Below are 12,867 nucleotides of genomic sequence, written 5' to 3' on the forward strand. Positions count from 1 at the left end.
GATTATTAATGCTGCGTTTTTTTCGATCGAACGATAAGCATAGCTCATTGTCAACGGTGGTGCCAAAAGTTCCGAGCCCTAAGCTACAACATAGTGGTCAGGACAGCGCTGAGTATTCTTTGTTACGGACAATTGCATTTCTCAAGTGGGGTACTGGTGCCCTACCAAAAGGATGGAAAAGGTCGAAAAAAATAGGTAGAGCATGTTTTGCATCTCGAAGAGTTTTGTTTACTTTAATTTTGAGAGATAGAGGGTGTGTTGAATGCTATGTCAATAATGGAATGACCGAACAGTTGAAGAAATTCCGCTCCGATCATGGTTTTTTTGGTCACTACCAGGGCCAAACGTGTAGTTGGAAGAAAAACCCCTCCCAGAACGACTCCTGATAGAAGACTCTCCTGAAAACGATCCCCTTACTTCATTCTTTCTGGTATTGCCGCTCATAGCAACCAAAAAATTCTTATGATAGAAATTAATTAATTAATTAAAAACAAATCAAAGAAAGCAAGTACTAATTAAAAACAATTAATAGAAACAAGTTGACGATAATTAAAGAAGTTAAAATAAACTAGTATAATACAATAATCATGCTATATAATAACGCGATTAGTCCATGTGTGTGTTTGTCTGTGTGTCACGAAAATACTCCATAATGGTGCAAAACTCTGCACCGCTGAGGGTCGAACCATCGCCGTGCAGCTGATAGAGGAGCACTCTACCTTTCCATCACTGCCCAGAGATCTTTTTCCATGTATGTTGGCTTTGGTAAGGCAAGTTAGTTTTTCTCATATGTTAGTGAGGGCAAATAAACTTTTATGCGAATGTATACCTCCAGATTTGCAAACTATCATGCTGTATAATAACGGGCTTATTTAGTCGCGTGTGTGCGTCCGTGCATGTGTGTGTCTAAGTCAAGAAATCCCAAAAAGAGAGGGAGACGAATACCATGGCGTCGGTTTGGTGCGCTGGAACCTGAACGCGGTAAAATTGGGTGGGACAGGTACTACGGTGTCGAATTCGGGCTCCGCAGCCAGATAACTGTAAAATGGGGTGGGACGTGTCTCCCGTGGTTGAAATGGTGCGCCGGTGCCAGAAAGCAATAGAGTGGAGAAAGACGGGTTCCATTACGTTAGATTGGTGCGCGGGAGCCGCAACGCAGTAGAATGGATTTCTATGGTTCCTTCACATGTCTATTTCCCAGCATGTCATCTATGATGCTGCTTACATTCTTTCTTCAAAAAAAGGAAACACACGTGCGAACGGTTGCTTAAATACAATACATAGTAGCCAACAGTTTGCGCTTTGCGCAACAGTTCTGACGTAGAACGTTATTTTTATCACTACGATAGTGATATTAACGTCTTCATGTTAGCACATCTTTCTTTGCTAATAGTTGAGAACGATGGAAACTCATACTTCAAATAATGTTTCCAAATTGTGGAGGTTTGAGAGAAACGCAGATGTAAAACTAAGTTGGATTGCTTTCCAAATACAGAACTGACTGCTTTTAGGAAAAAACACTAAAATTTTTCATCTATGCTTAAATTTTCGGATAAGAAAATTGAAGAAGGCATTGAGAGAAAAAAGCAATTCTAATTTTCCAAAAAATGTCGCTACTGTTATTTCTTGTCCGGTCGGTGAAGGCGAGCGACTCGAGCACGAAAATAAGCCTTAAGTCCTGCTTTAGCCGACTTTCAGGCAGGTCATTAATAAATAGTACTACAATTAGTACTAATGTATGGTGCTGCAAGTAAAATAAAAGTATATAATAAGTATAATGTAGACGCCCACAAACCGCTCACTCACTGCAAGAATTAGAAGTGTCAGCAGATGTACACATATAAGTTAAAAAGATGAGGAAGTTCTCAGCGTGTATCCGGCTAAACAATTTTACTTTTGACAGTGATAACGAATGATCGAGTGTTCGATCAACGCCGGACTCGGCGGAGAGCGGCAAGGGACACGTTCAAACCATTTTAATGCTATTTCCTACTATTGGCACACAATTTTACTCTTCGACACTGATAAGAAGGCAATCTAGAGTTCTATTTTCGCCGTAGCCATTATTTTTGCAAAACGGAAAAAATGTACAGAGAACATATTTTAAAACTATTTTCGCATTATTTGTGCTATTTACACACAACATCACTCATTGAGAATGAAAACGAGTAGTCGAGAACTTAATCCCCAGGAATTTTCCAATGTTGCAAAATGGAAAAACAACTAATACTGATGCCGAACTCATTTTAGAAGCATCTTCACAGTATTATCTACTTCTTATTCATTGACAGTGATTACAGACGATGATTAGTTCGATGTCAGAGTCTTTATTTTTGCAAAACGGAAAAATTGCTGAGAAGAGCACTTTACCGGCAGTTTTTCCGAAATTGCATTTGCAGCATTTTTTACTGCATTAAGGTGTGATTTAGAGGTGATTTCAGCGAGTAACCATTGGCGCTGATTGGAAATGACTGTTGGACTGGTCGAATCTTGTTAGATTGAAGTAAACATGGGTAGAATTAGGAAAGTTAGAAACATCAAACTTTGCCAGAAACTCGTGGAGCCTAACTCGCAGCAATTTTAACCTTGTTTCCGTCTGTAGATGTCTTTTTTCCGCCTAGTGACTGCTTCGAAATTGCTTTTTTGAGTGAATATATAAAAATATTCATTATTGTTGAATAAAAAATGTGGTCTTTAAACTCTAAATGAAAAATCTTGCATCTGTCATAGATTGATCCCTGACGGTCTCAACGAAAGCAGCAGTACAGCGCGCTACGTCATCAGCTAGAATACAAGAGCAGCTATTCAACAGCGTACGTGTTAGCTGATTAAGAAATGACCTTATCTTTTACATAAAATAGTAACACAAGTTTGCAATGGTTAGATTCAATGGTTTTGACAGCAGGTTGGTTTTTTGAAGGGGTCAAAATTTTTGGTCGCTACACATTTGAAACGATTTGTTTTCCATTTCATTGTCTTCGCAACTTCTATCACATTATTTGCAATGATTATGATTACTTACGATAAGTTTAATTATTCAAGTATTCGATGGTACTCGTCTTGACAGTTGACTGAAAAACTCATGATTTTCGAAGCACCTTACTCCAAAGCAAAGCCGTACGCCTTAGTTCAGTACGCATTTTGTAATTTATACTCTTTTGTGTCTTTGTAGTCTTACATCGTACTATCTATTTTTTCTAATATTTTGCAGCCCTTAATATGTGTTTTGTTAAAATCGACTGCCCCATTGTCTTTTCGTCTTTGCTTTCTTCATTTTTTCTCCTTTTCTAACCCCCTACTACCCCTCTCATGCTCCCACATCCCTTTTTCAAACTCCTGCTAAGAAATTCTCAACGCACGCGTGACCCTGTCCACTACCATGTCGCACCAGAGGAAACATGCAAGGCATGACAATTTTTGTATTATGTATGTAAGTATTTTCTGTATTTTTTAAGGCAATGTAATGTAAACGTAGGTAGCATTTATAAAAACGCTTATTACCTCATTTAGGAAGCTTTCGGAGAAGCTAAATGGAACGTGTTTAAGTAGTAGTCTAGGAGATTGGTCAAGCTGGACAGACCTAGAGCAGTTCAAGTTGCACCTTGATACCACTACAAAAATTGACATTTTTGCTATTTCCTGCTGCTGTAAGCAGTGTTTGATGTGGTGAGCGTTGCGCCAATAACTCAATCCATACGTACTCATGGGTCGTCAAATGTGGAAAGCAACCGAAGAACCCATATCACCTGCATAAAAAACACTCGTATAAAAAAAAGATCAGCGTTAAGCAAAATACACAAGAGAAACGGCGAAAAAGAAAAACGATTTGTTGAACAATTTGTTTTGACAATACGCACAATGGAACCACTCAGTCACACTGCTGCACAGATTTTCTGCAAAAGAGGTAAAAGTTCTCTCAAAAGATGAGGGTTTTAATATTACATAGTTTTCAGCAGTTTGATTGTGGATTTCATAGAATTCAATGACCAAAAAAAGCTTAGGTTCTGGGCACCCTGTTAGGCCAAGGAGATATACAAGAGCGCAGACAGCCTCATGATGGGAGCACTTTGAAAGGAAGGAAAGGTCACTTGCCTCAAGAGAGCATGGAATCTTTGACAAAAATCATTCGATTCGTCACACCGAACTGCCGTACATTATCGAGGAAATCCCAGCAATCCCTATCCCTATCCCGGTCTTTACGATATCTCTTTATGCTGTCTGCTGCGCTGCAGGGAACACGCATCAGAGATCTGCCCGTTATCAGCATTTGAGACTACACTGTCTACGGCGGTAATGGTGATGAGAGGAAAGTAGGTGGCTGTGCGATAGCTGTGAGGAACGACTACAAGCATTTGGGTAAGAAATTTGGCTCAACATCGTCAAGATGCGCCTTTCTACGACTGCGGGATCACAGAGGATCCAAACTCTGAATCGTGAGTGCTCACGAACTGACGGCTACAACAAGGATGTCTTTTGCGATAAAGTTAGTATGTTAATATCTAAAATGCCCAGCTAGCAGCTGACCGTTGTCTAAATGGATGCGATTGCGAAGATGTGGTTTGAACAAGAGCAGGTCTGCTAGGGAAATGGCATTGTTTAGCAAAGTTCACTTTGGACAACGGTAACCCTCTGGTCGACTTATGTGAAAAAACGGGTTTCGTCATTGCTTCCAGGTTGAAGAGGAATCAGCATCGCCATCAGTTTGCGTGTAATGGGTCAACACTTCTGACGCCTGAATAGCAGTGCATGAGGACCTTCAAACTACAACTCGACTACGTTTTGATGAGGAACATTCCTCATTCCGACTTGCGAAAATCTAAAATTGTATGGGACGCCGATTTTGACTCTGACCGCCGTCGAGTTATTCTCAACTTCAGAATACGGCTCCACAAAATAAACAGAGAAGTTTCTCTTAGACCAAAGATTGACATAGTGGGCATGAAAGATGAAGAGTGTAGAAAGAAATTCCGCTAACGAGTATCTGTTCATGTTGGAGTACGGACAAGGAAAAAGCTTTGCGATGCAGACTCCTGCACAAAGTGTATCCAGGACGCACGAAAGAAACCGAACGAAAGAGCCAAAGAAGACGTCTGCTTTTGTATTCAGCCAGGAGAACCGTCTGAGAGGGAAGCCGCGTAATCAGCTGCAACAAGATCGCAAGGACGAATGGACATTAAGATCAAATGAGTTTGAAAAGACACAGGAGGACAAGAACCCGAGGAAAGCCTATGCTTTACTATAACAAAATAACAACAACAAAATATAGCGGCAAAATTAAAAGATGTTTTCAAGTACTCGACACTGTTGAAGCTATCACTGTCAGCGAGGCACCCCTTCCAATTTAGAGGGATCACTTCAACACCTTAACGAACCGACAAACGCCATCAGCTCCTGAACTCGAGCGTCTTTATAGACTGACATATGCAGTTAGCGAGGAACCACGTACCAACTCGGAGGTTCTAGTCTGTATCCAAAAATAGAGAGAAAAATCTGGTGTAGTCGATGGAATTGGCGCAGAAGTGCTGGAATATCTTCCTCCGTCTGGAATTTGTGAGATGGCAAAGATCATCAACTCAATGTGGTTAGACAGAAGTGTGCCTGACTCGTGGAGACACTATCATAATCCATCACAAGAAGTTATCAGTTACGGACCCTGGGAACTAACAAAAAATCTTTTTGCTGCTTGTTATGTACAGGTGTTGGAGTATATGTATTAGAGCGAATCATCCTGGACCGGTTTATAAAAAACGCGGCGAAAAAACAACGCGCGACGAGCAAGCCCGCTTTCATTCTGGCCGACTTGCGATTGACCAGGTGTTCATCGTCAGAAGAGTGGTCGAGATATTTGAAGCCAACGCAACTGGTATTTCTGGACTTTGAAGCCGCTTTCGGCTTTCCTCATCATAGCCATCTTCTTAACGCTTCCGCGCTGACGAAGTACGATGAAAATTCATTCGCTTACTTGATAACATTAATCAGACAACAACTACTGCGGTTCGGACAGATAAGCACCGTTTGACTGGTGGTGACTAAAGTAAGACAGGGGGCAATGGCAAGACTCTTCCAGTTTACCTTTTCCATCGATGACATCATGCGGAGAACAGTCGATTAGTGTCCTGCCGACATCAGCACCATCAGGGCGCTCCTAACTGATTTCAAGTACGCCGACGATGTTGCTATATTCGCGAAAAGCAGTACGAAACTTTAACATATCGTCAACCTTGTGTCGAAGCTGGCTGCAGCCTATGGATTACGTCTACGCCTTGATAAATGCAAGCAGATGTAGATCTCTTCGAGACCTCGAACAGGAATCAAGGTGGTCGGACAACCAATCGAACTCGTAGATTAGTTCTGCTACCTGGGCTTCATGCTGAAGAACAACGGCAGCTATGAGAAAGTGAAATAATGAATGAAATGAAACTTAATGAAATCTCTGTGGTGGACTATCACCAACAAGGTCAAGCCGGCGAGTCTACCTATCCGCAATTCGCCCATCATGTAGGGGTCAGAGACTTGGGCTGCACCGTCTACGGTGATGGAGAGGTCTGATTCCACGGAAAAGAAGCTGCTTAGACGGCTGCGTGGCTACTCTTCGCCTAGGATATGCCACAATAAGGATTTTTACGAGGAAATCGATGTGGTGTATCCGCGGATGACACGTAGAAAATATCAACTTCTTGAACCGCCGTCGAGAGTGGTTACTGAAAGTCGTCTTCGCTTCTCTGGCCATATATTAAGGAGACTAGCAGCTCGATTTCTTAAACGAGTTCCAAGGAGTTTGTCGGGCTCAAGTTGAAAAGACCACCCGGCCGAAAACGGAAGTTCTGGGCTGAGGTGGTGAATGAGGACCCAAGAGTGGTCGGCGTGAATAGGAAATTTAGACGAGACGTACGTCGCAGAATATGGAATAACAACGAATGCATTGACTCTGTGCAAACGTTGGCTGAAGATGAAGGGGTTTGGAAAGAGCTATGTTTGAAGATGACACACCTCTGCAAAAAAGCTGGTGTTCGCACAGACGATAATATCAGCCGGCCGATTAAGTCAAGTAAGTCAAATCTTCCTAGAAGAAGGTTTGCAAATAGGACAGAGGTGGCAGAAATTCATTTTCCCATATCTGTCTCATCTTAACTCCATAAAACTAAGAAGTCGCAATAAGCAGCGATATGAGTATTTCGTAGGGCAAACCTTTCATGTAATACATACAAAATTTGTGCTCTTGTCGCGTAGTTATTTGCGATCCCAGACCTAACAATATGCACAGGATATGAGCTTTTTGGCAAATAAGTTCTATTAAATCTATGATTAAACTGATGAAAATTATTCAATATCAAAATCCTTCTATTAGAAGCAGGTTGAAGCTTCCACCTTTTTCTGCAAAAATTTGGCTTGGTGGGGTGTCGAACCTCAGCAGTCCAATCATTATATTGTCGGAACAAACTGCTGATTTTTGTTTTTTCTGCACCGTCGTTCCTCCGACCTATGCTCCCCACTTTCCTCTCAATTAGGTGCTTTGACTTGTTTCTGCTTTAATTTGGTTTATCGGGGGTTAAAGCCGATCTCATTGCGCTCCAGTTAGAAAGGTGTGTGGAAATTGCGTGTGTGATTGCGGGGAATGTTACGTTTTTCAGTGAAAACGAAAACGACTGAAAGTCACTAGAATCACGCAAAAAAAAAAACTGAGAGGCCACAGAATAATATTCTCTCGCTTCGCCCAGTAACTTTTGGCTTTGTAAGTTCTAGAAAAGTTAACTTAAAAAACACAGAGATTTTAGTTTGGGTAATCTATTATTTACGTATAGACAAGTTATCCGCTTCTTGCAAAGAAGACAGAGAAAAAATTTCGAACTGAACTGTTGTGCTTTGTAATGAATAATGAATAACGTTTTCGTAATCGTTCCGACATGAAGGTGATGTTTCATATTTGACTGTCAATGCAATAACTGGGGAGCTGCGGTCAGATACCCACAGCCGATTATCTGCAGATGAATAACTGCCTGCAGAAGAGGTTTTCGGTAGCCCAGAGCAGGCAGCTGTTAGACAAGCTGTGATCATTAAGTCACGCCTGCCCATCACCTCGCTAAAGAGGTCATGCGGCGTGTTTGCATTGCAATTACGTGATAGAGTTGGCTTCTAGGAAGGTTCAAAAAAACAAAAAGGCAACAACGCAACAACGTCTGTGGCATCTCTTCTCGCGGGGGAATCAGCTCATCAATCAGCATCAGAACCACCTAATTTTGCTTTCCTTGGCATATGCGGCAGCGTCTCTGATCTTCGATCGATCATGAACTTCGCATCTCTTCATTCAATTGCGTAAAGCGGGCTACTTCTAGCATCACCCTTTCAATTCCGCATTCTATGACGCTGATCGCATTTTCCTCCTGCTTGCGAAACACCCACTTTTCTGAGGCGTAAGTCAAAGCAGGAAGAACGGTGATGTTGAGTAGGTGAGCACGGAGCCGGATGTTATTGGTCCTCTTCGCTATAATGTTCTTGAATGCATCATGCTGATTTCCCATCCTATACATACATAACTAGAGCACTCGAATATGTTCCTTCCGTTGAGCGTGAATGGAGCATCAGAAACCCATCCGTTCCTCATGAACATCGTTCTGTCTACGTTCAGCTGAAAACCAATCCTTCTACACGTTTTATCGAATTCAGCAAACATCCGTTCCGCCTGATTGATGCCAGAGGTCACTGGAACGACGTCATCAGCGAAACGAAGATGGTGTGAATGGCGGCCGTCCACTTTCACGCCTATTTTCTCCCATTTCAATCTTCGTATTGCGTTCTCGAGTGTGGAACTGAATATTCCAGGTAAAATTGTGTCACCCTGACAAACCCCTCTCTCCACTTCGATTATGGCATCTTTGTAGAATGGGAGAATTTAGGTCGTGAAGTTGCTATACAACTCACGAAGTATGTTTATGTATGGAGTAGGGACACCTTGGTTGTCCAAGGCCTCCATGACCGCTATAGTCTGAACTGTATCAAAGGCTTTCTTCAAATCGATGAAAGTGAGACGCAGCGGCATCTTGTACTCTCGCGATACTTCTATGAGTTTTGAAACCGTGTGCATGTGGTCAGTCGTACTAAACCCTTTTCGAACCTTGCTTGCTCGCATGGCGGTCCATCGTTTAATGTTCTTTCTATCCTTTCCATGATTGCTCTTGTGAAGAGTTTGTAGATGACAGACAGTAAGCAGATTTTACGATAGATGCCTTTTGAATCTCCCTTCTTATACAACGGCACCGTCTTGCTGATTTTCGTTACCCAGAAACCTCGCATTCCGACAAATAACGAGTGAATCTGGGGTAAGGAAAGCAGTCATTATTGTTTTACGTTTGGCGAAGTTCCGACGGGGGTAGCGAATACTCTCTCTCGCTTCTGCAGCTTCACCCAACACTTCTGCTCTTCTCTCTTTAAGGTCTTCATTTATCGCCTCTTTGCGAAACCTTGCAAACTTGGACGTGACTTCTCCATTGCCTGCAGCTCGTGCAGCTCCACGCTAACGTATCAGCTATAGAGTTTTCGGAGACAGGCATCTCTTGGTGATTTTGAAACTATTCGCTTTCCTCGTACAGTCGCGAAGGTGTTTAACAAGCCGCTTATATTCGTCGTCGATGTTGTCCTTCACATGACAGTAGCTGTTCGCTTCGCTTGTCAGTAAGCCGACAAGTGAAGCGAAGAGCTCCCAGTCGACTATGGTTCTGGGAGTTCGCTTTGTGAACTTCGCGGTTTTTTCTCCTCTCCGTGCGAAAAAAAAAACCTTCCTTGAAGAGGGCAATGGTCCGATCCCGTATAAAACTTTGGTACAACAGCGACATCCTTTAGGCAAAACCTTTTACTGACGATGATGTGGTCAATTTCATTATGATACCCTCCATCGGATGGCTCCCACGTCCAGCGTAGAGAGGAAGGCTTCTGGAATTCCGAGTTCGCATGGATGGTCTTAGTCGTCACGATGAACTCGGAAGGCCTCTCTCCCTGCTCATTCCATTGAAGGCCGTGGGTTCCGATGTGAAGTTCTCTAGACGTTCTTCTGGGGCCAATTTTGGCATTGAAATCACCAATTATGACTTTGTAGAAAGTATGGTCTTCTCTTTAGAACTTTTCCAGGTCCAAATAGAGAGCTTTTTCGTAGCTTGATGTTGGAGTGTAAGCGACAAAGATTGTCAAAGCTCGCATTGAACCTCATCTTCTTATCCGTAAACCTCCAATTTAGGTTGCAAGTTGTTCGAAGGGATCGATGTTTATTTCCATATTCGTGTTGACGAGGACACATACTCCACCAACTCTTCTCTTTTCGCGTGTTCCTGAAAACAGATCTTCTCTAGTGTCATACACGGCATTCAGTAGATGGCACCGTCGCGTCACGGTCAGTCCGATGACGTCGTACTCTAACTTCCTGGGTTGCGTCATCAAATTCAATGGTCGCATCTGATGCAAGCGTTCGGGCGTTGTAAGTACAGATCGTCATCCTAGTCCTTTTCCGTTTCGGTAGCCTACATGACTCCTGCAACCCCGTCTTTCCTGGCGCTACCGTATCAGGCTTTCCTCAAGAATCAGGAGACTCTTTTTTTATTACTGTGTTTTACATGAAAATTTAAAACCCATGGGCAGGTTGCGAGCCTCTAGTCCATGAGTTTTTGTGGGAATGTTGCGTTTTCCCGGAGTGGACAGGTGGAGTTTATTTCTTGGAGGCGACTCCGAACCGCCTCTCTTGCACCTCCCAGTCACTTGATTGCAGGCTTTCGACCGACATAGCATAAACACGCAGTGTATGTCTGTGTGTGTCTGTATGTGTGTGGTTTCTCTGAAATCAAATAATTTGAAGTCTTACAAAATATGCTTACATTACTATTTTCTCAGTTCATCTTCTTGAGCCTTGAGACTTGAAACTTTCGATTTGTTTTTTCTACGCAAATAAAGTATTCAGTTATTTTCTATTTCTGGCATTTCATTTGCAATCGTATATCTCATTACAGATCGATCGAGCGATCCATACTTTGTACAGAGGCAGTAATAAAGATAGCGTACCCCTGCAAGGCATGTTTCTCACCTTATTAGACGATGACTGACGCTGACGGACGACGTGAGGGGCGGGCATGTCGCAAACGCAGCGCAATGGTGTATTGACGCTGCTAGGTGCGGCACAGCGCAATAAGCGATCGCCGTCGCCTGTCATTTCTCCTGAGGATAGGTTGTCGCAGGAGCTCCGAACACCTAGTGACAGCAGTTTGGCGCAATCACAATAATTCGACATTCTACTACCATTGGAATTGCTACCATTTGAAATTTATGGATTTTTTTCTTTCGAAGTGCTCTAAGAACACAGAACAACTATTGACTCTTTTTTCAGGCCTATTTTTCAGGTCCCCCCTTAATCACAGCTCCAGCAGAGCTAACTGCAAACGTCGGAGAATCCATTGAAATTCCTTGCTATATAAGTGGCAGACCGAAGCCACTGGAAGTTACCTGGAAAAGGAACGATGAAGAACTAGATTACGCTTCGGGAAAGACGCAGGTAGGTGCACATTTGACGTTGGAGTTCTCGAAAACAGAAGTAAACCTACTGTTGTATCATTCAATGTTCGATTAAGATTCATCTAATTCCACGCTCTTATGGCGTCGAAAGTCGCTTGATAGTCCGAGATTTACAAGAGGTTGATATGGGAGCATACAACTGCACAGCGAACAACGGTATCGGATACGATACAAAGTCTGTTATAATAAAAGCACGAGGAATAACGAATATTTTTCGTGAGTTTCCAACAAACCACTGTGTTCTAATGGGTTAAAGAATAAGTTGTGAGCGTTTTTCTTCTTCAAAGTAAGGAATGCACATAAAGGAGGAGTGCTTTCAGAACGTATCTTATTTTTTTTTATTTTTGCATTCAATTCAAGCGAAGAGTTCTTTGAAATTGTGATGGTAGTTATGTATAGAGCAAGGGCAATGTTTTAAAAAAAGCCGTTTATCTTACCGTTTACCTTCGCACCTCACATACAGAGCTTTGACCTTGAAAATGAATCACACATGGTGCAGTAATAATGTGCAAAACTCCAGGTAAATTTGCCAAGAAGTAAATAAAACGTTGTGCTCATGAAAGTTGCTGTTTCATTTCACCCCTATGTACTATTTCACATGTCTATTCCCCTGCACGTTTGCCTCATCAACTTGCTAACATCCTTTCTTTACAAATTGTATACACGAATGCAACCAGCTGAAAAAAAAAGAAAGAAAGAAAGGAAGAAAGAAATAAGCGTTTCTAATGAAATACAAATCTGATTTTACAAAAAGTGCCACTACTATCAATTTTTATTGATCAGGTATTGCGAACGAAGCGAACACCTCAGAAAGTCTGGAGTCCGGCTTTAGCCAGACTGTGAGAGTGTTATGCTGTATCGTTCATAAACGATTTTAAGCGACAAATCTGTTTTTGTTGACGTGTTTATGCTAGAAAGTGCCGATGCTGACAGATATGGCACAGACGAGTGAGCTGTGCACGATGTTGGGTGCTGTGGCGAAGTAGGAAATCTCACTTTCGCGGTGGAGTCATTGTCGTCCAAAGGGCTTGGCCGAAATCTCTGAACAAGAAGCAGCGACCCTCGTAAATGACGTTTCCTCTGGTTTTCTGCGTCTTCTTTTTAGAAACGTCGCTTTTTGTCGACATGTGACGGCCGCGAGGGTTGTTCCGTTTGCGTTTCGGTTTTCTGTTAGCAGCCATCTTCGTCTTGCAATTGTCGAACTGTCGACAGGCACGGCGAATGCCCCTCCCCACCCCTACAGCTTCAGCCAACACTTCCGCTTTTCCTTTAAGGTCTTCTTTCATCGCCTATTTATCAAAGGCTCGCCAACTCGGA

The 12,867-nt window shown here is 42.5% G+C and overlaps 2 protein-coding genes across 3 annotated transcripts in view; both read left to right on the forward strand.

Annotated features, from left to right (window-relative positions):
- The window catches only part of RB195_023506 (uncharacterized protein), a gene marked incomplete at both ends in the record, with an annotated part of 63,475 nt that overhangs the window by 18,189 nt on the left and 32,419 nt on the right, over positions 1 to 12,867 (forward strand). For both annotated transcript variants that reach the window (XM_064210972.1, XM_064210971.1), the window contains 2 exons: positions 11,379 to 11,530; positions 11,607 to 11,766. In XM_064210972.1, the coding sequence (XP_064066852.1) occupies positions 11,379 to 11,530; positions 11,607 to 11,766 (312 nt within the window). The remainder of the gene's footprint in view (positions 1 to 11,378; positions 11,531 to 11,606; positions 11,767 to 12,867) is intronic.
- On the forward strand, positions 4,946 to 5,242 carry RB195_023507 (uncharacterized protein; the record flags this gene model as incomplete). Its single annotated transcript, XM_064210973.1, has 1 exon — positions 4,946 to 5,242. One exon carries the CDS (start codon positions 4,946 to 4,948, stop codon positions 5,240 to 5,242), a length of 297 nt encoding a protein of 98 aa, XP_064066854.1.

The sequence above is a fragment of the Necator americanus genome, chromosome X (genome assembly GCF_031761385.1).
Source record: "Necator americanus strain Aroian chromosome X, whole genome shotgun sequence".
Lineage (NCBI taxonomy): Eukaryota > Metazoa > Nematoda > Chromadorea > Rhabditida > Ancylostomatidae > Necator > Necator americanus.